Source organism: Cuculus canorus, chromosome 24 (assembly GCF_017976375.1).
Source record: "Cuculus canorus isolate bCucCan1 chromosome 24, bCucCan1.pri, whole genome shotgun sequence".
Taxonomy (NCBI): Eukaryota; Metazoa; Chordata; class Aves; order Cuculiformes; family Cuculidae; genus Cuculus; species Cuculus canorus.
The window spans coordinates 4,895,195-4,918,978 of NC_071424.1; the positions used below are offsets into that span (position 1 = coordinate 4,895,195).

Genomic DNA, 23,784 nt, shown 5'->3' on the forward strand with positions numbered 1-23,784 from the left:
AAGCGTGTCTCCGTAAATCCTTCTCTGAAAAGAAGCACGAGAGGTCACCCCTTGCACCTGGAAACTCTTGGGAGATGGACAGCAAACTTAAAGGCTTGGAGAGAGAGGAAATCTTGGGGGAGAAAGCTTAAGCAAAGGCAGAGGATATTTGAGAACATAAGGGAGAAGGTGACAGTGCTGATGTGCCTTTCAGCAGGTGCTGGTGGTGTGAATTAAGGATGTGCTAATAGTCATTAATTGGTGCTAATCATGCTTACCACTGCTTGTCTTGCCAGATCTGTATGTTACAGGGCAGACGCAGAGGAATTTGGGGCTCTCCTTCCCCTAAAATGACTCAATTTCTCAGCAGCTCTGCTTTTGGGTCAGGTCTGAGCAGGAGGTGTTTGCCCAAGAGGGGAAACCCCATCCCTGAAGCTTCAAGGATGTTTGAAATCCTCACCTGGTGGGGGACCATTGCTGATGGCCATTTCAAAAGCTTTACCCCGCGGTAGCACAGCCCGGTTTCTGTTTCCAAATCCCTCCCTGGCTGCTCTCTGGCCCTGGGGCCGCATCCTGCCCTCTCTGCAGATGGGTATGAGCCTGGACCAGCCCTGTCCCAGGACTGGGAGATGATGTTTGATGACTGACCTCTGAGGGCTTATGAGATTTGCAGACCCCGAGGACCTGTCTCTTTTCTTGTAGCATCTCCCAAGGCATGGGGAGGGGGGCCAACAGCAGCTGCCAACCTGCAGCTCGGTCATCTGTAGCGCTGAGCATTGAGTCTGACTCCGTGTAAGCTCATTAGGGGAAGAAAGCGGCTTTAGAAGACGTGAGGATTTGAGCAAAGGGGTCAAGCAGGGCAAGGGGCAGTGGGGGTGATGGGGGGGGGGGGGGAGCGAGAGTGGGGGTCCTGGGCAACATAGCTTCAAATACGATGCTATAGGTCCTCCTCCTGCTTTAGGCTAGAGCTGTGCCCCCATGAAGGCATGAGGGGATCCCCCATCTCCATGGAGGTCCTGAGTGCCCATCACCCTGCCCCGAGCCTTCTGCCAGGGAGACGCTGAGGCTCAGCTCTGCTCCGCTCTGCAGACACTGAGCGCGTGGGGAGCAGCCGCAGCGCCTCCCAGCTTTGCACCTCCAAAGAGTGAGTGCAGGATCTGGCCCTGCACCCACCACCGAAGTCACTTGGCCACCTGCAAACCGCTCAGCCCTCCCCAGCCCGGCGCAGGGAGCTCCCAGCCGCTCTCGTGCATGTCCTTTAAAGGCCTTCTCCCATCCAGCTCTTCCCTGGCAGCTCCTTCTGCTGCAGATACGGTCGCTCTTCCCTCCCGGGAAACTGCTGCCAGCAGCTTGCTCCGCGTGGGGCCCTGGCACCCCTCGACCATCCGTCTGCCGGCTCCATCGCATCCCTGAGCTCTGCTGGGGACCTGACAGCACCGAGTGCCAGGTCCGAGCTGGGAGGCACCAACATCTTCCTTTGGCTGCTTGAGACAAGTTCAGGCAGGTAAAGACCCAGGGAGCGTTTGGCGAAGTCGCCGAGCTGAGGGAAACCGCTTGGTTTGGCTTCCCAAGGGGGTTATTTCTGCCACGCTGGGCAATCAAGCTGCGTGCCTCCGGATTGCCATCCAGAAGGAGCGAGCGTAAGGCTGAGCTGCAGCAAACCGGGCTGCTGGCAGCAGGGACCAGCCTTCAGGGAAGCCCTGATGCTCACTTTGAGTTTGCCTGCCGAGCCCCTGCGTAGTGGTTTTGGGGACAATTTCCAGCGTACAGGCATGAAACGGGATTGTTTTGCCGAGCGCTGCTTGTTTTTATACCTCCATCAGGGCTGAGAAGGCTCGGGGAGGGGAGGGATGGCCCCACTCGACATGGAATGAGATGCTGAGGCGGCTCAGACTGAGTTTGTCCAAGGCTTTGCACAGGGTTGCAGGGCTTCAAGCAACCCCTGCTCTTTGTTCTCTTAAATCTCTGCTGCAATTCCTAGCCTGGCCAAAAAAAATACCACTTTCTGCCCCATATCTGCACATCCACGGGCGCAGCTCCCGAGGAAACGCAACCTGCAGGAGTCTTTTTGGCACAGTGGCTTTGGGAGAGGGGGCTGTGTTGACTTTTTGCCAGCTTTCTCTGGCTTTTAAATGGTGCAAAACAACTTAAATGAGATGTCCAAGCTCCTTTGGGCTCAGGTATCTCTCGTGTTTATCTCTCTGGGAACTGGCCTGGCAGGAGGATGCTCAAGGATCAAACTGTCTCCTGCCTGGGGTGCTCGTGCCGGGAGGTTGGTGCAAACTTATCTCCCCTCGTGGAGACAACCCACATCACGAGCCCCAAGCAAGGATCGCGGCGTGGGAGGGAAAACGGGGGCGTCGAGAGGGAAAGTCCTCCCTCAGCGCTGTGCAGAAATGGGGCTCGTAATAAATTCCTCATTCGCCTCGCTCCGTGCCAGCCCGAATCCCAGCAGCATCCTCCTGCATCTCAGCGGGCCTCCCCACCTCTTTTCCCACAGATGCCTCCACACTAAGCAGAGGAGCTCGGAGCTCCCGCTGGGTGAGAAAATGCTTTAAAAATGTGACATTCAGAGGCGTTCGCCCATCTGTGCGCAGCTAATACGCGTCTCTCAGGAGAGGTGTTGCTGGTCCTGGAGCCTCTGCGCTTTCCAAATGAAGCCGCTCGCAGGGACCTCGTTGGCAGAGGGGGAAGAGGAGGCGCAGGGACTCACCCAGGGGTGCCGGCGGCGGCAGCGGCGGAAGGCGAACTGCCGACCCAGCCCTTTGCCTCGGAGGTATGTGCAAAACAATCTTACCTTGTGGTTCTCCGGGATAGGGATGGGGATGCCAGGCAAAGGGGGATGCTGGCTGGAGCATCGTGCTGCTTGGAGGCACCGAGCATCATCTCGGCGCAGTGGACCCTTCTCCTGCGGCTGTTGCAGGGAGAAGGGAAAAAAAAAAACCCCTTTGCAGCCCTTTGCAGAGCCAGGAGCAAAGTTTGAGGTTTCAAGCCCTTTCCCAGTTGCGTGCTGAGCTCCGGCATGTCCACACAAAACGCTGTTTGCACAGCAGCCCCTGGATCTTCATGTGCTGCAGGTGACCTGGCGTGCTCCAGCATCCCCAGACCCAGCAAGCAAGGATGCTACAGAGCTACCAGAAAAGGGTTTTAGGGTACTGAGGCCACCCTGGTGCAGTTTGAGGATGCAAGACCGTGTACCAAGGCCTGCTGTCTCCTTGGCGGTGATGTGAGATCGCGCCTGGGCTCTGCTGGTGGTTGGGTTTGTTGTGGTGCCTGCCAAGAGGGCAGCTTGCAGCGAGGTCCGCTTGGCAGCCAGGGCCAAAGAGAAAAAAAAAAACCCAAAAAAACCCAACCTAATGTGCTGAGGAGAAGCAGTGCTGTGGGCTGGTGACTCATTGCTGGCTGGAAACGGCTTCAGCGGGCTCCTCGGTGGCGGCTCTGCGGCGGGAGCTGCTGCGCCCGTGCCAGGAGAGCGGGGACGGGGACAGGGACGGAGCAGGCTGCAGAGGATGCTCGGCAAAGACCCAGGTCCAGAGCAGCATCCCATCGAGGGGTGCTGTGCAGGCTGGGGGAAGGCAGAGGGGGTGGGACGCTGTCTCTGCTGCCGGAGTTTCTTTGGGGTTTACACAGGCTTCTCTGCACAGGGAGCAGCGAGCAGAGCTGGCAGAGCTCCCCGCGTCTCCGGATGAAGGTAAGGGCAGCCCAGGGTTGGGATGGGGGGGGGGGGGAAAGGGATGGCTTTTGCACCCTCCTTCCCTGAGCAGCATTGCACAAGCGCAGCAGGACGTGTCCCCTGGCCTGGCAGCACCTGCCTGCAAACACCCCCAGCTCCTTCCAGCCCCGGGACTCCAATCGTGGCCCCTGGATCTGCCTCACCAGCTCTAACCCACCTGCTACACCAGACCCCTCGCCCTCCTCCCCCTGCCCTGGCCCAGCTTGGCTGCTGGTCTGTTTTCTCACAGGGGTATTTTGGGGGGCAGCTGGCAGCCTGAGCCCCCTGCAGAAATGCCAGCTGTGTTTTTGGGGGTGTCCCTTGAAGCGGTGTCAGCCTGGGGAGAGGAGGATGCTGCTGCCCTGTTCCCAACACCTTTTCTGTCCTCAGGCAGGATGAGTGGTCTCCAGGAGCACCCAGACAGGGTTTTGCCTGGGAGCAAGCAGAGTGTGGAGCCCGTCGGCGAGGTGAGAGGGAGGGTGACAGGTTGGGGACACCCTTCCGTTTCCAGCCCCTGGGCTCAGCTGGACCTCTAGCTGCTCTGTGCTGCCCTTCTTGGGATGCATCCAGTGCCAGGGAAGGGTTTGCTCCCACAGCATCCTTGTGCTCCCCAGGTGCCGGGCACGGACAGGCAGGAGCTGGCTGTGCCCACCAGGGACAGTGATGGGACCGAGGAAGGTGGGTGAGTCCCCATCCCACATCCCAGCTGAGTCCCTTTAGGGGAAGGTTCGAAGGAGCTGAGCATGAGCGTGGGTGGCCGGATGGGGTTTGCCTCCCTTAGTGGGGATGAGGGGACTGGCCTGGGGAGGCTCAAAGCCTGGGAGAAGGGTTGGGATGGTCCCACACCATGGGTACCTGCTCCCTGCTTGGACTGGAGGGCAGAGTGAAGGGAAAAAGCCAAGCAAAACCTTCACACGTGGTCTCTCCCATGGTTTTACTGCCTCCCCGCAGATGCGGAAACCCCAGAGGAGCCGCTGCTGAGTTTTCCCAGTGAGCTCTCGGTGCTGGAGAGACTGGACTTGCATAGGTAAGACCAGTGGGCACCTGTGTCCCTCTGGGGGCAACAGGACAAGGAGATCCCAGGGCACCACATGGTCCCGGGGTTGCACTTGCCTCCTTTTCCACGGCACAGGAATCGCTCTCCAGGCAACGGTGTCCCCACTTCTGACGGTGGCTGTTCCCCCGGGAGCAAACCAAGGGCATTTTTCAGTGCGCAGCGCTCGTGATTCCTCCATCTCACAGCATTTCTCTTTTTGCAGGGTGGCTTTGACGGAGCAGGACGTGGAGGTGAGCGCTGCTAGAGGCTGCGGGTGGGCTGGGGAAGGGGGACAGAGGGACGGACACCTTGCTAGCTCACAGCCCTGGGGCTGTTTCCTGCTCCTGGCTGTCCTCCAGGCACCGCAGTCCTCTGGCAGCCGCCTCGTAAATCCTTTTCCCGGCGATGCTGTTGGCGTTGGGAGGCAGCTGCATTTCCACAGGGAGATGAGCCTGTCCTCTGTGCGCCCGGCAATCCCACAAAGTGCTCTGCAGCTCATCCAGAGCGCCCTTAACCGAGGAGGTGGCAGAAGCTGTGCTAATAAAAATAATTTTCCTGCGAGTGCCAGGGCTGAGTCAGGTCCCTCTGTCAGCTGGGACACGCACCAAGGGCTGGCGTCTGCCCGGCGCGTGCTCCTGCCGGGAGAGCTTGGGATTTCCATGCATTATCAGCTGCCTGGGGGACATTTCTCGGTCAGGTTGGCATCTCACAGGGTTCGTCCCCAGCGCGCAGCAGCCTAAGGGGTGATGGGGCAAGGCAAACGCTCCTTACGCTTAGCGCTACCCTGGTCTTTTTGTGCCTTGGGGACAGCAGTGCGTGGCCCCCGGTGGTCTCCCCTTTGTCCTCTGTCCCACCTCTCACCATCCCACCCCGCAGGCAGCTTTTGCGCACCTCGCCTTGGCTTTTCGCTGCGATGTATTCACGCTGCAGCAACGGGTGCAGGTGGAGAAATGCGCACGGGATGCAGCGGAGGAAAACATCCAGGAGGAGCTGGGGCAGTGCCAGGCTGCCCTGGAGGTAGGTGGGCACCGAGGGCAGGGCGCTGGCATCTGTTGGGTTCTTCCAACCCCGGAGGGGTTTGGACAACTCAAAGTCCTGGCTCCAGCAGCCTCATCCTTCTCCTGTCCCTCCGCAGAGGTTGGGCTCCTCCTGCAGCGATGCGGGCTGCAAGGAGACGCTGGAGCAGCTGCAGCACAGTCTGGCTGTGCTGGCGGCTGCCGTCGAGCGGGCAACCAGCGCCGCGGAGAAGCTGGGGGCTGTCCATCAGGTCTGTATGTCAGACCAGGACCAGGATGGGTGGAGGGTGCTGTGCCTGGGCTGGGGGACTCATCCCTGGCCTTAGAATCAGAGAATAGTTTGGGTTGGAAGGGACCTTAAAGATCATCCAGTTCCAACTCTCTGCCATGGGCAGGGACACCTCCCACTGGATCAGGGTGATCAAAGCCCATCCAACCTGGCCTTGAACACCTCCAGGGATGGGGCAGCCACAGCTTCCCTGGGCAACCTGGGCCAGTGTCTCACCACTCTCACGGTGAAGAAATTCTTCCTTATGTCCAGTCTACCTCTGCCCCTCTCCAGTTTATACCCATTCCCCCTCATCCTATCCCCACAGCCTTTATGAACAGCCCCTCTCCAGTTTTCTTGTAGCCCCTTCAGGTTCTGGAAGGTCACTATAAGGTCTTCTTGGAGCTTTGATGGGGTTTGTCCCTCCTTGTTGTGGTGCTGGCATTGACCTCATGTTTGCACGTCCCTGCCTGCCCTGGAGAGCAAGAAGGGGATGCGTTTGGACCCTCTGGGTGGAGGCACGGTGGGATGCACGGGTGTCTTGGGTCCTTAGGGACCTCATCCCCCATCCTGCCTGGCTGCAGGAGGCGCGGATGAGCCGAGCAGCGGAGGTGATGGTCCAGCACGTGGAGAACCTGAAGCGGCACCACATGCGGGAGCACGCGGAGCTGGAGGAGATGAAACGCCTGATCCAGCAAAACTCCCGCAACCGGCAGCTGGCGGAGACACAGGGTGAGGTGGGCTTTGCTGCCAGGGCCCGTGCGGGATTTGTGCAGGATAACCCTCTGGGATTTGGTCCTCCGGGAGGTCAATGTGACCCCGTGCCACAGTGCTGGGGTCCCGGGGCGGGCAGCAGCTGGGACCTGATGATGGATGCGAGGGGCCACTGTAACAGCAGACGCGGTGTGGGAGCAGTGCTGGTGCCCGGAGAGCCATCGTCCCACGACCCAGCTGGGAATGCGGGGCGGGAAGCTGCACAAAGGATGCTCTGTCCCTGAGCGCCGAACCCCACGCACACCATCGCCGTGCATGCAAGAAAAGTCCCCCAACGGGGCAGCCCTGGGTTTAGTGCCAAGCACGGAGCATGCGATCCGAGCAGCTCTTGATGGGAGGGAGCTTTGCAACCGTCTGTGCATCCGCCACGTCTTAATTTTCGAAGGTGATGATGTAAAACTGCTTCTTTTTGCTCCCAGATGATGTGGAGCCACGACTGAGACCTCACCCCTTGATGAGAACCTTCCAGCAGGTAACTGGTCCCAGTTCAGAGGCCCCAGAGCCACCGCCTCCCCACGCCCTGCCACTCTCCCTTGCCTGGTGGCCTTCACGCACCCGCTAGTCCCCGGGCGATGCCACTCCTGCCGGCTGCTGCTAGAAACACCGGGGACGAGGCGAAACGTAGAGGCGGGGAGACAGGGGTGCCCGGGGGTCCTTGTGCAGGAGATCTCAGGCAGGTCCCTCTGCATTGCAGGGTCATAGCACGAGAGCCGCAGGCTTGGCTGTTCTCTAACACCAGCTCGAATTCGGCACTGGTTCCCCTCCAGCTCGAGGAGGGCGTTAGGCAGCCCCTCCAGCACGGCTTGAAGCAGTAAGGACAGGCGCAAACCTTTTTGGCTTTGACTTTCCCTCATCTCACCGGCTCTTTGCCTTTCCCCCTGTAGCATCAGGGCTGGTGGGAAGCTGGCAGCATCCCTTCTCCTCCAGGCTCCTCGCTGGGGAGGGCGTAGGGAGGGAAGGGGATGGGGAACGCGGGGAGGCAGAGAAGGTGCTGCTCACCCGCAGGCTCTCCATTGCAGGGGTCTGCGCGCCGCAGGGTCAGCATCGCCGTCATCCCTAAGCAGCTCTTGGTAAGGACAGACCCTGTGGGGGACAGACGGGAGCTGCGTTCTGCCATCAGAGAGGCTCGAGCGCTGCCGGCAGGTAGGATTCCAATTGATGCTCCCACCTTTGGTGCCCAGCCAGGAGCCAGCCTGGACAGCCGAACAACCCCAGCTGCTGAGACGGAGACGGAGGGCACCCAGCGCCGGCCCAGCACCCACAGGTAACCACGGCAAGCAGCAAAGAGGCCACGGCAGCGGCTGCTTCTGGCCCGCTGGGGACAGCACAGCACCCGATCTTCTCCCTCCCCAGGAATGAGCTGGAGCTGCGAAGCCGGAGCAGTGCCGTGACAGCGGAGGTGGCGGCCGAGGTGGACAGCAGAGGCTCAAGTGCAGGGGATGAGGAACCCGAGCAGCTTGGGCTGACGTGAGCAGCACCCCGCGGGTGCCCAGCATCCCTTTGGGGTGCCGTGGTGGCCAGCGCGCAGAAAGCAGGCTGGGGCATTTGGTGATGGAAGGGTGGGATGGTGTTTGGCTGTCCCAGCTCAGCCCTGCTCTGCCTCAGTTTCCCCCATGCATCCCCCCGTGTCCTCCCTGGGCTTGTTGCCTTTGCAAAAGGGCCAGTGAGTTGTGCTACGATTCTAAACACCCTCCTCGTCCCCACCTGGGGCAAAGGTGGGATTTGCTCTCCCCTCCTGGATGACCAATGTCCCCGGTTGCCTTCTCCCCAGGTCCAAGGGGTCCTCAGCGGAGCTGTGGCGGCCGTGGCTCTTCCTCCCACAGCACTACTGGCTTCTCTTCTGGCTGCTTCTCCTGAGCATCGCCTTCCTCCTCCTCATCCGCGTCCTGGAGCTGCAGCGGCTGCAGCCTGCGGCATCACCCAAGGCATAGCTGGGGAGGCAGCTGGGAGCCACCCGCTCTCCATCGCTGCTCCTTCCCTGCTCCGTAGAACACCAAACCCCGAGAATAATAAAATCGGAGGAAAACCAGGGGAAATTTAGTGCTGGAGCAAGATCCTGTGCTAGGATCTGCGCTTTGGTTGGAGCCCTTCATGCCTGTAAGGGCTCGGAGAGCTGCAGCCGCCCTCATTGATGCCATGAGTTTGCTTGTTCTCTTGGCACACTGAGGGGTGTGAGGATTGTTGGGAATACAGACTGGGCTGCTGGTGGGTTTGCACTGGATCTGTGTCCCACTGCGCCGCCCGCGCCCCCTCCACCGCGGCACAACCTCCCTCTGTGCACCAGGGGAGCAGTAATTAAGATCCAATGCTCGTTTGCTGCTTCCCAGGGGGACAAAGTCGAGGCTGGAAGAAGCAGAGCAGCTTTCAGACTTTTCCATGGCACCATAAAGAACTTGCAAACAGAGGGAGCTGTTTCCAACTGGGAAAATCACTCGGTTTGACGCAGACGCCCCGTTTCCGTGTCCGCCTCTCGCAGCCCCAAAACATGGGTGGGCTCCGCTGTACCCACACTCAGCAGCTTTGCAGGAGGATGGAGGTTGGAAACACCGCATAGGAGCTGTAAAGAGGGTTTTTTTGGGGGGGAGGTCAGCACCAGGACCCCTGTGGGAAGGAAGGATGGAGGTGCTGGGCTGGCCAGCCCCGCTCACCGCAGCCACCGGCCGTGCCACGGGTGATTCACCGTTGGCCGATGTAACCCACACCCCGTGTCCCTGAGTCACCTTCGCCAGCCTCGTGGCAGGTTGTCACCATGCATCACCGGCCCCGGGGAGCCCCTTCGCTGTGACATCCTCCCCAGCAGCGCCCCGAGGATGCCGACACCAGAGAACCCCAAAAAAGTACCCAGCGTGGAGTGATCTTCGGTGACCCCAACGGCTCCATCCTCTGCCCCAAGGTACCTCCATCCCACTGGGGCCATTCCTGCTCAGAGGATCCAAGTGGAAACATCATCCCAAAAGGTTCCGTGAGGGCTGTGGTGGTCTGGGACACTGGTTGGGGTTTGGAGGTGGCACTGAGCGAGTCCCCCCCTGGTCGTACCTCCCTCCTGTTCTCTATGTCTGGCTGTAAGGGGGGAAGTACAGGCGGAAAGTGGAGCGGTTTTGTTTCATCACCGGAATCTTATGGTTTGCTTTGCAAAAACACCACTTTCTCACCCTAAAATTAACCCCCACCCAACTGGGGTCGCGCTGAGCATCCTAAACCCGAGGGGAGGGCAGAGCTGGTGCCGGGGGGGGGGTTAAACTTCAACACAGCCAAAAAAAGCCTAATTCTAGCAATATTTACCCAAAGCCGGAGCTCCCCAGGGGCCGCCCCCCCTCCTCCCCGCCCCAAGGAGGAGCCGGGCTGCTCCCAGCACCGCCCTCCGGCAGCCGGGATGCCTGGGTCCCTCTGGCCCTGGGGGAGGGGAACAGAGGGGAGGGGAAGGGAAGCCAAGAGAAGGCAGAGTCAGCCGGCAGCAGCTGGTGAGGCTGTTTCCTGCTCGCCCTCGGCCGGCTGCAAGCAGCACGCAGCCCCTCCTGACTCCCGGGCTGTGCCTCAGTTTCCCCTTCCGAGAGGTGAGTGAGGGGTGGGGGTGGGGTGGGTGTGCGTGTCAGGGCTTTGCTGCCTTTCCCTCTCCATGTCCCCCCCACCCCCATATACCCCCCTCCCCACGTCCGCCCCATCCCTATGCCCCCTCCCCCCTTTCCCACTGGGATGCAGGACAGCATCCCTCTGGTCCAGCCGAGAGCATCGCTCCGAGACCCGCCCTACGCAAGCTGGATATGGGGGTGCCAAAGCGGGAGGGGTGATTCTGGGAGGCTGGAGCGCTCAGTCCCACCGTGTCCTGCGAGTCCCCACGATGCCGAGCGGGAATGCTTTGTCTTTGGCTGCTCCCTCTCCAGAGCCTGTCCCGTGTTCCCCCTTCTCCCTGGCTGCTTTTCCTCTCCAGCCCCTGGGCTCTGCTTCCCCCAGGACAGAAGGAAAAGAGAACACACCCCCACACCCTTCCTCTCCCTTCCCAGTGCCACCAGTGCTCCCAGTGCTGAGTGGGAAGAGCTTTGCACAGCTTTCTTCACCCATTCTGGCCCCTCCGCCTTGTGCAGGGGGAGGGATGCTCCATGGGCCCCCCGGGATCCAGCCCAAACTTGGGGCTTCGGTCTCTGCTCCATCCCAGGGCTGAGGAACCACATGCCCAGCTTGGGGTGGATGAACCCCCCAACACACTTAGGTAACCGAACCCGGGGTTCACTTCTGTACCCCAAAAACCACACCTCCTGCCAGTTCCACTGGCCCAGCTCAGCCTGGAGATAAAGGAGAAGCAGGAGGAGGATGCAGGATGTGCAGCCTGGCTCTGCGTAGACTTTCCCATCATGGGCTGCGAGAGGCAGCTCCCCCCGTGGGGCTGGTGCTGGGCAGGGGAGCAAAGCTCCAGCCAGAAGAAGGGGGGCAGGTTTGCTTCCCCCCAAGGTGTTGTCTCTACCCAGCGCTCCCCGGGATGTGGTTTGTGGATCCCCCGTGAAGGGCAACACCAAAATACCCCGGAGAAGCACCCACTTCTGCTCCCAGCAGCTGGGACCTGCACCTCTGAGGGGATTTTGGGATGTGTTTTCCAGGGAGGGGTTCTGCAACCTTGAAAGGGAACCCCATCCACCACGACACCGCATCCCTGCAGCTGCCGCCTTCTGTCCTCGCCCTTCTCCGCACCGCTCCGTGCTGGGGGCTCCCTAAGGGTTGTGCCGTGCACCCGCATCCCCCGCTCAAACCTTAGGAGCAGACAGGGAATTTTTTCCCTCCCTCTAAGGATTAAAACCCAGCCAAATTAGGGCAAGTTTCCATCCGGTCGGCCAAGGCGTTCCATGTCCAGGAACTTTATCCTGAGCACAGTAACACTGGGAAGAGCAGTGCCTGAAAGTAGGATTTTTGGCCAAGCTGTTGGATGGCCACAAGAAGTTCTCCATCCTGCCCACCAGCCTTCGGGCCATCCCTAAAGTTGCTGGAAGGACTTTCCTGGGTTCCAACCCAGCTCTACATCCTGTCCTGGGGGGGTGTTCCCAAGTTGAATCCCAAACCCAGAGCAGCCTGCTCCATGCTAGGAGCCGGCGCAGCGGTGAGACAAAAGCCTCAGCTGGAAGGGGATCTGCTGTTGCTGGAAATCTTCCTGGCTTTCATTAGCTCCTTATGGAGCTGTGTCCTTTCCCACCCTGTTGCCACGTGCCTGGGAGACACGTGAGCTCACCAACACCCCCAGAGCTGCTTCTCTCCGTGCAAGGGAGACCCTGACCTGCGAGGTGGGATGGGGGATGCTCCAGCGATGCTCCACGTGCGCCGATCTCAGGTGATGCCCTCGTAGGCTGCACGTCTGCAGCCACCCGGACCAGAGCCATCACGAGCTGAGTCAGGACTGGCTGCAACCCCTCCACCTCCTCCCTCCGCCTCAGAGGAGCAGTTTTAAAGGAAAATACGTTCATGGGGAGAGCGGAGCCACAGGCAGCCTGGCTCAGTGCCATGCCCTCCTTTGCTGGCAGGGGCTTTCGTGGGCTAAAAGCTGTTTATTTGCATCAAACTTGCAGGAACTACGTACCCTTGGGGGTTTCTGCCTCTGTTTGCAATTTTCGAGGGGGTGCCAGTGTGCCAAAGGGGACGTGGCGTGCCTGCACGAGCATCGTTTCCGTAGGAAACTTGGTGTAACACAAGGCTTGTTGTTCTGCCTCCTCCGAGCCTCCTTGCCAAAGCATCAGGGCTGGAAAGCTTTCCTGGGCAGCGTGCTCGCCTCGGCGTTGTGTCGGGTGCAAACGGAGGCCTTGAGATGTATTTCTTTTTGGGGCCAGGGGCTGGTGATGCTGGAGTGGGTGCTCCCAGCTCCCCATCACCCTGAGGCTGCTGCGTGGTGGCCTCAGCAGGTGCTGGGGCAGTAACGTGAGCTCAACTCATCGTGTTTGGGCAGCACAGGGCACTAGAGCCCAGCCAGCACGGCTTCCCCGGATAGCTTCCCACAAGAGAACAGGCGCCGAGGGGGATAGAATGCCTGAGGTCTCCACTGAGATTTGCAGCGCTGCCTCAGTTTCCCCAGGCTCCTCATTCCGTCCCACTGGCAGGGTCACAGCAATCCCTGGGTCTCCGTTGGTTGTTTCCCCGTGCTGACCGATATGTGGCTGGCTGCTCCTGCTCCAACCTAGCTGGATGCTTTATCCTTGCCTCTGCCCGGAAAGGAAGAAGTTAAAACACCGGGATTTCCTGGTGCTGCGGAGGGAAGGTGACCCATGGAAGTGCTTTGCATCCTCCTCAGCTCCAGCTGCCCTTGCAAAGCACGTTGCTTGTGTTGGAAGCCGCTGGAGCGAAACCATACTTGGAATCCAGCTAGAATTTAGGCTTTCTCATCCAAATTTAAGCCCAGGTTTAAGCACCTCCTTTTCCCCACGCCGCTGAGGGCACCTTGGCTCGGATGCAGCATCCTTCCCCCTCCAGCATCCCGCCACGTGCCTGCTGGTAACAGCAAGCAGCGAGAGGTCAAAGAGCAATGGTTCAAAGGTAGGAGCGCTCCGGTTTCCTGAGCCTTTCCAACAAGTTCCTTCTTGGCAGCGCCACATCTCTGCCGGCTGCTTTGCTGGGCTGGGGGGGAGACTTTCCCAACCTCAGGGCTTGGTGACAACAGCTGGAAAGGGCAAAGCCTTGTGCTTCGTGCTGGCGAGACAGAAGGTGGTATGGGATGGTGCTGGTGGGCTTGTCAGGAGCGAGAGATGGGATGCAAGGAGTGCTGCTCGCCCAGGAGATGCCGGGGAAGGGGGCGTTTGGAGCATCCCCTGGGTGGATGTGCTGCACACCTCCTCCCCCCGCGTTCCTTGGCGTGACAGAACCATCCGTACAGCGGTTTGGCTTTTTTTGGTCTCCTCAGCGATGCTTCTTCCTCTGTGCTAATCTGCTTCCGCCCTGCGCTGGGGGTGGCAGAGATGGAGGTGGAGGGGAAAAGTCACCCCGCTCCAGTTCCAAAAGCCAAGCTGGTGCGATGGATCTAATCCTGCTCCCTCCTGTCCCACGGCTGGGTTCTGCTGGATTTTGGGGGGCGGCTGCAGTTTGTCCCTGTGGCCGAGGGTCCCCTCCCCACCCCTCCTCTGGTGAGGCTGAGGATGAAGAGGAAGGAAGCGGTATCTTTGCTCCAAAACACCTCGCTCTGCTCTCAGCTGCTGCAGGTACACGGCCGTATGGAGGAAGCCTTTTGCTGCCATCGCAGCCCTCCCCGTCCCCTCCCGTGACGTCACGGCAGCAGGGTGACACCGTGGCTCGCTGGGTGCAGCACCCGGGGGAGGCTCCGCCAGCTGCCGCCGGAAAAGGCTCTGATTTCGATAGCGTCGTCACCCAACCTCACCGCCAAGGTCTGGTATCAGATGGGTTTTTAGGATATAGAGGGGGTGTCCAGGAGGGTTCTGCACTTTGCTTCTCTCTGCCGTCCCTCGCCAGGCTGCCGGGTGACGCGGGATGAGTTTGCCAGCTGACGAGCCGGGCAACCCGGCGCATGCCATCTTCGAGAGGTTTCTGCGTGCCGGAGAGTGCCGAGAGGTGCTGAGCTGCTTTGGGGAGCTGTGCCAGCAGCTGGGGCTGCGCGGCGCTGGGCTGCAGCTCTACCACAGCCTCAAGGCTGCCCTCAACTACTGGAATGCCAAAGCTCTGTGGAGCAAGCTGGATAAGAAAGCTGGGCACAAGGACTATGACCAAGGCACAGCCTGCGCCAGCACCAAGGTACCGGGGACGCGGGGCACGGCATTCGGGTCTATCCTTGCTCTGCATCCTTGTTCCGAGGATGAGAGCATCCCTCATGGCACCTGGCCCTCGCCCCAGGAGGATGCAGCACGGGCCAGGTGGGAGTTTGATGGAGTTTAATGAGACAGGGTGTTAATTAGCGCTGCGCTCCTCCCCGCTGCGTGATGCCACGGCGGTGCCACCCGGGCAGCGGTGTCCTTCCTCCTTCTGGTTGCTCCTCGCTGGGGACATCCCATGGGGGTTGGAAAGGTGCAAAGGGACCTGCTGAGACCTTTCTAGGAGACAGGATGTCTCCCTGGGGCTTGGGGACCCTATTTCTGTCCCCCTGTCGCAGAGCGGGTGGCTTTTGTCCACATTGCTGGTGCCCCATCATCCCCCCAGCCCTGTGCAGGAGGTCAAACCTCACTTTGAGCCGGTTGGCAGTGACATCTCCCAGTGCCTGCGCCGCAGCGGGAGGAGAGTGCGTGTCTTATCTCACCGAGCACTTTAATTGCTGCTTTGTTGCGAAGTTTGGGCAGCCAGAGAGTTAGGGGGCACCCCACTGAGCCCCCCCTGCTTTACAGGGAGAAGCAGAGCTTGGAAAAAGGATGGGGGATACAAGGAGGGCCAGATCCTGACCTGGGGAAGGAGGGGAGATGCTGCCTGTGGTGATGCTGAGCTCCCTGGGGGTTCACCTTATCCTCAACCTCCTGATTTTGGGGTGTCCCTTTGGCAGTGCCTGGTGGTGGGAGCGGGTCCCTGTGGGCTGCGGACGGCCATCGAGCTGGCGCTGCTGGGCGCCCGCGTGGTGCTGCTGGAGAAGCGGGATTCCTTCTCTCGCAACAACGTCCTGCACCTCTGGCCCTTCACCATCCACGACTTGAGGGCGTTGGGCGCTAAGAAGTTTTACGGACGCTTCTGCACCGGCACGCTGGACCACATCAGTGAGTTTGGGCAGGGAATGAGCTGCGCAGTGCGGGGAGCCCCAGGGTCTGGGGGTGCAGCCCTGAGTGCCCCCTCTCCCTTCCCCCAGGTATCCGGCAGCTCCAGCTGATCCTGCTGAAGGTGGCTTTGCTCCTGGGGGTGGAGGTGCACATCAACGTGCAGTTCAAGGGTCTGGTCCCACCTGCAGGCAAAGCAGGTGGACAGGGTAAGGTATTGCTGCTGGGTGGGTGGCATCCCTGGGGACAAGGACAGGGCTGCGGGTGACCTCTCTGAGCCCCCCCAGTTCCCTTGCTAGCCCAGGGCTTGCCTTTGTGAGGGAAGGATGAGATGCAACGCTCAACTGCCCCCCTCCCCAGAGCAGGTCCCAGCTGAGACCCAGCACGCTCGTGACCGTCCCTCTCCCCGCAGGCGGCTGGCGAGCTGTGCTGCAGCCCGGCTCCTCTCCTCTCAGCCACTATGAGTTTGACGTCCTCATCTCGGCTGGCGGTGGCAAATTTGTCCCTGAAGGTGACAGCAATGGGTCCCTGTACCCCTGGGACCGGTATGGGAAGGATGAGTAGGGCTGACGTTTCTCCCATCCCGCAGGGTTCAAACGGAAGGAGACGCGGGGGAAGCTGGCCATCGGCATCACCACCAACTTCATCAACCGCCACAGCCGGGCTGAGGTGGAGGTGGCCGAGATCAGCGGCGTGGCCCGAATCTACAACCAGAAGTTCTTCCAAAACCTCTACAACAAAACGGGTTGGTGGTCCTGGCCATGGCATGGAAGGTGCTGGGGGTCCCTGTCCCCTCCTGGTGCAAGTGGGGGGCTCAGCACCGGGATGTCCCCGGTGTGATGGGATGCATGTCCCCCAAATGTCCCAATTGTCCCCATTGCAGGGGACATTTGGTGGGTAAGCTCGGTGTGGGGGCTCCCCGTGGCCCTGGTTCTGCCCCGTGGCTCAGCTCAGCCCCCTCCCCATCACCAGGCATCGACCTGGAAAACATCGTCTACTACAAGGATGACACTCACTATTTCGTCATGACGGCCAAGAAGCAGAGCCTGCTCAAGAAAGGAGTCATCCTGGAGGTGAGGAGGGCAGGATCTGGCCCCAGGATCTCATAGTGATGGGCAGCTGAAAGCCTGGAGGGTGGGATGTAGATCATGGGGGTTGGTTTGTGCACCCCTGGGACTTTGGCAGCCGTTGCCGGTGCCGAGTGAAAAGTCATTTCAGGGGGCTCACAGCCCCAAGCCCGGTGGCTTCACCTCGGCTTGGCTTCACCCCAGTGCTGGCTGCACCCAGGCTGGGGCGGAAACACCACCTCCTGCATCCCGACTGGCTTCATCCCATCCCTGCAGGACAAAGCGGACATCGAGAGCCTCTTGTCCTCAGAGAACGTGAACCGAGCTGCCCTCCTCAGCTACGCCAAAGAAGCTGCCAACTTCTCCACCAACTACCGCCTCCCCGAGCTGGAGTTTGCCCTCAACCACCGGGACCTGCCGGATGTTGACATGTTCGACTTCACCTGCATGACACGCTCGGAGAACGCGGCGCTGGTGCGGGAGCACAACGGGGTCCGTCTGCTCCTCGGGCTGGTGGGCGACTGCTTGGTGGAGGTGAGGGTCCAGCTTACAGCACCACTGTGTGCCTCAGTTTCCCCTCTCCCTGCAAGATGCTTTGGTTGTAATAAATTCTCCCTCCCGGAGCGCTTCTTGCCCCAACTGCCCAGTGCACCCGCTCCCTGGGGACAAGGCTCCCCGGATCCTGGTGGCAGGATGCTTTGGTTTGTTTTTTCCCCTTCCCCATCCCTGCTGGAGCTCTGGGGTGGGTTCAGGGTGGAGATGCAGCCCCGCTCCTCCCCAGACGCAGTCATACTGGCTAGAGAAGGAAGCAACCTGTCCTCTCCTTGCGCATCCCGCTGTCGCTCCCGCTTTCATCCCCAGCCAAGCCTGGCAGCTCCCAGCCTCCTCCCAGCTGCTCCAACCGGCCGTGCGGCTCCAGCCGTGTCTCATTTTGCCTTTCCCTTTGCAGCCCTTCTGGCCTCTGGGCACCGGAGTGGCCAGGGGCTTCCTCGCCGCCTTTGATGCAGCGTGGATGGTGCGGCGGTGGGCGGCTGGGACGCCGCCCCTGGAGGTGCTGGCTGAGAGGTGAGAGTCCTTTATTCCTTGGGCTGCTCTTGGTCTGGGCAAGGTTGGTGGCATGGAGCCCAACCCTGTCCCTCGTACCCAGGGAGAGCATCTACCAGCATCTCTCCCAAACCTCCCCGGACAACACCAACAAGAATATCAGCCAGTACAGCATCGACCCGGCCACGCGCTACCCCAACATCAACCTGCAGGCCATCAAAGCCAGCCAGGTACGCAGCCCAGGTGACACCACGGTCAGGGTGACACCAGTTTGCACTGTCGCCAAAGGGTGTGAGGCTGAAGCTGTTGGTCCCCAGAGCATCGAAAGCATTGCCTGTTGCAGAGGCAGATGGTTCGAGGCGGGTGTTTGAGTGTCCCCCGTGCTGGGCTCAGCTCCCTGTGCTGCCTCTGTGCGGGTGGTGACCTGTCACTCCTGTGTCCCCATCGGCAGGTCCGAGACCTCTACCTTGTGGGCATGGTGGAGATGGACCACAAGAGGAAGAGCGACAACCGGCTCAGCACCGGTAAGAGCAGTCAGTCCTGCCCTGGCACCAGGACCTCCTGTTCCTCCCAGCAGCCCATAGCAGAGTGGCTCCTGCCCTGATTTTCCTCCCCATCCTTCTTTCCTTGAGCTCTGGCTGGTGTGGCTGCATTTCCATCCTGGCGGCACCACTGGATTCCATTCCCTTTGCCCACAGTCCCCCAGCTGTCTTCAGGCTGTCCTCCTTCCATGATGGGGCCATGAAATATTGATGGATGCTTTATCGACGCATTCATTGAGCTTTGGGGGGTGACTGCATGGCAGGAGGGGACTCATAGAACTCCCGTGGGGCCCTTTCCCATGGATGCTAGGAGCGGGGAGCGGTCTGGGGGGTCGTCCCCTGCCTCTTTGGGATGGGGACACGTGTGCTGCCTCCCCAGCGGTCTCTGGAGATGCCTATGAAGAGCTGCTGAGCTGGTGCCAGGCCAGCACGGCCGGGTACCGCGGCGTGGCGGTGACTGACTTCACCACCTCCTGGACCAACGGTTTGGCCCTCTGCGCCCTCGTCCACCGCTTCCGCCCCGACCTGGTGTGAGTGCCTGGGACCCCCTCAGGACCCTCTCACCCTGCAGAGCCCACCCTCATGGCTCCCCTGTCTCTCCACAGGGATTTTGGCACCGTGGACCTCCAGGATCCCATCCAGACCCACCAGATGATGCTGGATATGGCGGAGCAGGAGCTGGGCATCCAACCGGTGCTCTCCAGTGCCGAGATGGCCACCATGGCAGAGCCTGACCGCCTGGGGCTCATCACCTACCTCAGCCAGTTTTATGAAGCTTTCAAGACTTCTCCAGGTGCAGGATTTTGTTGAGGGGGAGGTTGTCCCACTCGAAGTCCCACCGGGTCTGGCTAGGTGACCTTGCTTGGTAGGGTGGGTCCCACCAACGTGGCTCTCCTCCCTCTGTGCAGAGGCAAAGGAGGTCAACAAGAAGCCGCTGTCTCCCCGAAGCACACGAGGAGCCATCCTCTTCCTCAGCAAGCTACAGAAGAGCCGGAACCTGACACACAAGCGTGCGCAGGTGCGCCCCTCCCCACCCCCTGAGACCCTCATGACACCCCAAAACCATGCCCCCTCCCCATCCTAGCCACTCCCTTTGCATTTGCAGGACAGTGCCCAGAAGGATGCTGAGGCCAAGAGGAGCCGCAGGGATGCAGAGGTGGGTCTGTCCCACACACCTCGAGGGATGCTCTTTGGGGTGCAGCCAGCCCGGGGGGGGCAGAGAGGGGCGCTGACCCTCACCTTGGGTTGCTTGTAGGTGGAACAGGGGCTGGATGGAGACACTCTGGACAATGCCCACGAGCCGCCACAAACCACTGTGATGGACCCAGGGCAGGTTGGTCCTTGTGTCACTTCTGTGTGGGTGAGCACTTGGGGGGCACTGACAGCTCGTGGGGCTGAGCCAAGGGCTGGGACCAGGGCTGTGCAACCTCCACAACGGATCCAGGGCAGGTTGGTCCTCGTGTCACCTCTGTGTTGGGGTCCAGCTCCATGTGGGTGGGCACTTGGGGGGCACCAACAGCTCATGGGGCTGAGCCAAGGGCTGGGACCAGGGCTGCGCTACCTCCACGGTGGACCCAAGGCAGGTTGGTCCTCATGTCACCTCCACATGAGGGTCCAGCTCCGAGTTGGGTGGGCACTTGGGGGGCACTGACAGCTCGTGGGGCTGAGCCAAGGGCTGGGACCAGGGCTGCGCAACCTCCACAACGCATCCAGGGCAGGTTGGTCCTCGTGTCACCTCTGTGTTGGGGTCCAGCTCCATGTGGGTGGGCACTTGGGGGGCACCGCCAGCTCGTGGAGCTGAGCCAAGGGCTGGGACCAGGGCTGTGCAAGTGAACGCCTACAGGCTCCCAGCTCCTCCCTGCCTGTTTCCTGAACCAACTGGTTTTCCGGAGCCAAGACTTGTTGCTCCCTTGCTGGTGCCAACAAACCCGTCCTGAGCACCCAGACCCACCTCTGCAAGAGGAGAAACCCCCCTGAACCTCCTGGGCTGCCACCAAAGCCCCAAGACAGGGTGGGTACCAGCAGCCTGGTGCCACCACAGCGTGTCCTCTCCTCCTCCAGCCACTGGCCCGCGGGGAGAGCAGCGACGCCTGCTACTTCTGCAGCCGCCGTGTCTACATCTTGGAGAGAGCCAGCGCCGAAGGACGCTTCTTCCACCGCGGCTGCTTTCAGTGCTGGCGGTGTGGGGCCACCCTGCGCCTGGGTGACTACGCCTTTGACGAGGAGGACGGTGAGGCGGGTTTTGGGGAGAGGGATGCTCGGGGCAAGGCTTCTCCACCTTGCAGGTCATCATATGGGTTTGGACACCCCTCTAGGTCATTTTTACTGCTCGCTTCACTACCCCAGTCCTCCTGGCATGGACCTACCTCAGGATGAGCCCCCGGCACTGCCCCATGGGGTAAGGCTCTAAATCCCCATAAATTATGGAGAAGGGGATGGAGGAGGTGGGGGATGTTCAGGCATGGCTTTGCTCCATCAAACACCTGCTGCTGGCTTTATCCTAGGAGATCGTTGCTACCTGCTCGCCCTCATATGCTGGGAGCCCACTTGTGTCCCCCAAGGAGAGGCCACCCAGTCCCCTGCAGCCCCCACCAGTAGCCCCAGAGCCAGAGGAAGAACCTGGTGCAGCTGAGGATGCTGCAAGTGCTGGTGACATGGAGGAGAAGGAGCTGCCAGCACAGTCCAAGGGGGATGCGAGGGAGGAGGAAAGTCTGGGACCACAGCCCCAAGGGGTGGCAGAGGAAGGAGAGGAGAGCAGAGGCAGGAGGAAGATTGTCCTCACGCCGCTGGAGAAGCTCAAACTGTCCACGTTGAACCTCACCAGTGAAGCAGAGTCCGAGCCACCGCCAAAGCCGGCTCGTCTGCGGCTCCAAGCAGCGCCCGAGGTCCTCCCTGCCCTGCTGCAAAGACAGGATGTCTGGGAGGAGGAGGAAGAGGAGGAAATGGCCGTGGAAGGTAGGTGGCTGCCAGATGGAGGCTCTGGCTGAGCAGGACGGTGGGTCCCTCCTGCGCATGTCTGTCTGGCTGCTCAGTACCCGTCCCTGTGCTCATGAGGCACTGGCTCAAAATGTCTCTTTTCTTGGGGCAGCTTTGGAGGGGAGTGACAGTGAGGAAGAGGAGGAAGAGGAAGACGCAGACCTTGGCATCATGGCAGAGTCGGTGAGTGCTTTCCCCTTCCAGCCAGGGCGGTGGCTGGGGCTCTTGCCAGCATCTCCTCTCACCAAGGCATTGGGGCTGGCTCTGCCATTGCTGCTGGGGCAGGAGGTGCCCAGAGCAGGGAATGACCCTGTGCCACTGTCATTTCACAGTTCCTGGACCTCGGAGAAGAGGAGAAATACCCAACCTGGAAGCGCACACTGACCCGCCGGGCCAGGGAAGCTCAGATGAAGCGGTTCTGCAAAGCCCAGGTAGCCCCACAAGGGAAAGCCATGTCCCCAGCCCTGTTCCCTGTCCCCTCCCTTCGGCTGCCAGTGGCCACATGCCAGGAGGTGCTGGACCACAGGCGAGTGCTGCCCTTCCCTCACAGGCCATCCAGAGGCGTCTGGAGGAGATCGAGGTGACCTTCCGGGAGCTGGAGCAGCAGGGCATCAAGCTGGAGAAGTCACTCCGGGATGAGGAGGGTAAGACCAGAGGGGCCAGGACACTGTGATCCTCATGTCTGGGGAGGGTCTGGTCCCTGCTCATGCTCCCTCTGCTGTCCCACAGGTACGCCGGCCAACCAGAAGACACAATGGATGAACCAGCTGCTCTACCTGGTCCAGAAGAAGAACAGCCTGATGTCCGAGGAGTCGGACCTCATGATCACGTAAGGCTTGGACGGATGCTCTCCGGTCAGCCTCAGTGGGGCCTCAACTCACCCCAGCCCTTCAAGCCCAGCACCCAAACCCCCTCTTCCCTCTCCACAGGGTGCAGGAACTGAAGCTGGAGGAAGAGCAGTGGCAGCTTGACCAGAAGCTCCGATGCTACATGAACAAGGAGGGTGAGTGCCAGCACATGGCAGGGGGGGATCCCTGTGCACAGCGGGGGGCGCGGAACCAGGGTTGTGGTCCTCCCAGTCCTGCTCCAGCCCCACCCTGCTCCTATAGAATCCCTGAAGACACCTGAGGATCGTGCAGCCGAGCAGGAGATCCTGGTGCAACTGCTGGAGGTGGTGAACAAGCGCAACGTCCTCATCCACATCCAGGAGGAGAAGCGGCTCAGCGAGCTGCAGGCTTGATCCACGTGGCCCCAGGACCCACCAGTTCCTCCCCAGGGTGGGGGACAAGTGTTCCCCCCACCACCACCGAGCATCACTCTGAGCTGCCTCTGAAGGTGGTGATGCCTGAGCTGCGCGTGGGCCATGGTGAATGCAGCTCCCTGCTTGCCAAAGCCTGCCGTGGAGGGGCCGGACCCACTGGTGGAAACCTGCGTGGGTAGACACGGAGGAGCACCCCAGCTTTGGGCTGCAGAGAGGGCATCCCCGCGCTTGGCTGGATTGCCTTTGCCTTGTGCTTGCTTGAAAAGAAGGGACTAAGAAATATGAGGGCTGCGGTGGGGTTTGTGGAAGGACGAAGCCCCACAGGGAAGTCTCACCCAGCGCAGGAGATCCCACAGCTTGAGGGGATGCTGCCTGGTGGCTTGGTTGGGGCATCAAAAGCTTTTTATCCAGCAGAGCCGCTCGTGCTCAAGCTGCATCGCTGGCTGCCTCAGGACAGGCTCACAGTGAGAGAGGTGACGTATCGGTCCCCAGCCAGATCCAGGCACCGAAGGTGTGACTGCAGCCACCACACACAGGTCACAGTGGAGACGACAAATGTGGAGGGGAAGCATCGGAAGTAGCCCCTGGAAGCCACCCTAGGACATCCTTCCCAGCTGGGGACATCCATCTTAACCCAGGATGTCCATCCTAGCTTGGGACATTCATCTCAGCTGGAGACATCCATCTTGACCTAGGATGTCCATCCCAGCCCAGGACATCTATCCCAGCTGGGGACATTCCATCTTAATCCAGAACATCCAGCCTAGCCTGGGACATCCACCTAAGATTGCAGCCTGGAACACACATCCCACTGAGGACATCCATCCTAAACCAGGACCATCCATCCCAGACTGGGATGTCCATCTCTTCCAGGGCCATCCATCCCAGCAAGGACATCTGGCCCTACAAGACGAGTCAGCCACAGACCAACTGGGCTGATCTCACTGCTCTGCATCGTTGCTCTTGGGTGTCATATCCATGTGGTCCTCAGCCACATCAGGAAACCAGGGTCAGAAACCTCCCTGCGAGGTCCCAGGGCTGGGAAAGGAGCAGCTCCATGAGGGGGTTGTGTCACTGTGAGGACAAGGGACGCTGGTGCCTGTGTCCTCGTTGCCCCTTTGAGGTTTCTCCTGCTTGGCAATGCCCAACTGGCCTTTGGACAGACCTCTCTAACCTTTCTGGGGTTCCTGGTTGTTGGGGGTGGCCTCTGCAGCCCCAGCCATGGGTACGGGTGGGGGCTCCTCAATCAGTTAGCGATCCTGCCTCGCACTCAGCCCTCATCCTGTCGCTCCCCAAACCCTCCCATCCACTTTTTGTTTGTACCAACCAAACTCTCCTGCTGCAACTCTCCTCCCCCTTGGAATAAAGCCTCCCCCAACCCAGCGCCAAGGGCTAAAACTGCCTTTATTTTCTATCCAAGTCAAATTTAGTTGCCAGAGCAGTCACCAGCTTTCC

General features: G+C 60.5%; 2 protein-coding genes across 9 annotated transcripts; both read left to right on the forward strand.

Annotated features, from left to right (window-relative positions):
• The first annotated feature begins 892 nt into the window (after positions 1 to 892).
• LOC104064948 (FA complementation group E) lies at positions 893 to 9,980 on the forward strand. 7 transcript variants are annotated; one of them, XM_054087826.1, is made up of 15 exons: positions 893 to 1,483; positions 2,480 to 2,520; positions 2,595 to 2,755; positions 3,624 to 4,158; positions 4,306 to 4,369; positions 4,643 to 4,718; positions 4,951 to 4,978; positions 5,604 to 5,744; positions 5,863 to 5,994; positions 6,596 to 6,743; positions 7,205 to 7,257; positions 7,805 to 7,855; positions 7,967 to 8,049; positions 8,139 to 8,252; positions 8,557 to 9,977. In XM_054087826.1, the coding sequence occupies exons 4-15, from the start codon at positions 3,985 to 3,987 to the stop codon at positions 8,714 to 8,716; spliced, it is 1,224 nt and encodes a 407-aa protein (XP_053943801.1). In that variant the 5' UTR covers positions 893 to 1,483; positions 2,480 to 2,520; positions 2,595 to 2,755; positions 3,624 to 3,984; the 3' UTR covers positions 8,717 to 9,977. The 7 variants fall into 7 exon arrangements, 6 of the variants coding, with proteins under 6 accessions (XP_053943801.1, XP_053943805.1, XP_053943800.1 ...); XR_008453537.1 differs by having other exon boundaries at positions 2,480 to 2,755; positions 7,971 to 8,049; positions 8,557 to 8,698; XM_054087830.1 differs by having other exon boundaries at positions 2,480 to 2,755; positions 5,670 to 5,744; positions 8,557 to 9,980.
• Positions 9,981 to 10,183: 203 nt separating this feature from the next.
• On the forward strand, positions 10,184 to 23,670 carry MICAL1 (microtubule associated monooxygenase, calponin and LIM domain containing 1). Of its 2 annotated transcripts, none has more exons than XM_054087898.1 (26): positions 10,184 to 10,339; positions 13,943 to 14,134; positions 14,220 to 14,498; positions 15,235 to 15,442; positions 15,532 to 15,648; positions 15,852 to 15,950; positions 16,029 to 16,184; positions 16,412 to 16,512; positions 16,783 to 17,040; positions 17,456 to 17,571; positions 17,654 to 17,780; positions 18,002 to 18,074; positions 18,472 to 18,622; positions 18,698 to 18,885; positions 19,001 to 19,110; positions 19,198 to 19,248; positions 19,348 to 19,425; positions 20,154 to 20,322; positions 20,408 to 20,490; positions 20,597 to 21,047; positions 21,181 to 21,251; positions 21,401 to 21,499; positions 21,619 to 21,712; positions 21,798 to 21,897; positions 21,998 to 22,071; positions 22,178 to 23,670. In XM_054087898.1, exons 3-26 carry the CDS (start codon positions 14,238 to 14,240, stop codon positions 22,306 to 22,308), a joined length of 3,366 nt encoding a protein of 1,121 aa, XP_053943873.1. In that variant the 5' UTR covers positions 10,184 to 10,339; positions 13,943 to 14,134; positions 14,220 to 14,237; the 3' UTR covers positions 22,309 to 23,670. The 2 variants fall into 2 exon arrangements, with proteins under 2 accessions (XP_053943873.1, XP_053943874.1); XM_054087899.1 differs by lacking the exon at positions 10,184 to 10,339 and adding an exon at positions 10,454 to 13,292.
• Positions 23,671 to 23,784: the final 114 nt, after the last annotated feature.

Bases quoted from the DNA above. Each gene is read 5' to 3' on its own strand.
- MICAL1 (XM_054087898.1), top strand. From the start codon at position 14,238: ATGAGTTTGCCAGCTGACGAGCCGGGCAACCCGGCGCATGCCATCTTC. The intron at 16,513-16,782 runs GTGAGGAGGGCA...CCATCCCTGCAG, and splicing joins AGAAAGGAGTCATCCTGGAG to GACAAAGCGGACATCGAGAG. The intron at 18,886-19,000 runs GTGCAGGATTTT...CCCTCTGTGCAG, and splicing joins AGCTTTCAAGACTTCTCCAG to AGGCAAAGGAGGTCAACAAG.
- LOC104064948 (XM_054087825.1), top strand. From the start codon at position 3,985: ATGCCAGCTGTGTTTTTGGGGGTGTCCCTTGAAGCGGTGTCAGCCTGG. The intron at 6,744-7,204 runs GTGAGGTGGGCT...TTTTGCTCCCAG, and splicing joins GCAGCTGGCGGAGACACAGG to ATGATGTGGAGCCACGACTG. The intron at 7,258-7,804 runs GTAACTGGTCCC...TCTCCATTGCAG, and splicing joins TGATGAGAACCTTCCAGCAG to GGGTCTGCGCGCCGCAGGGT.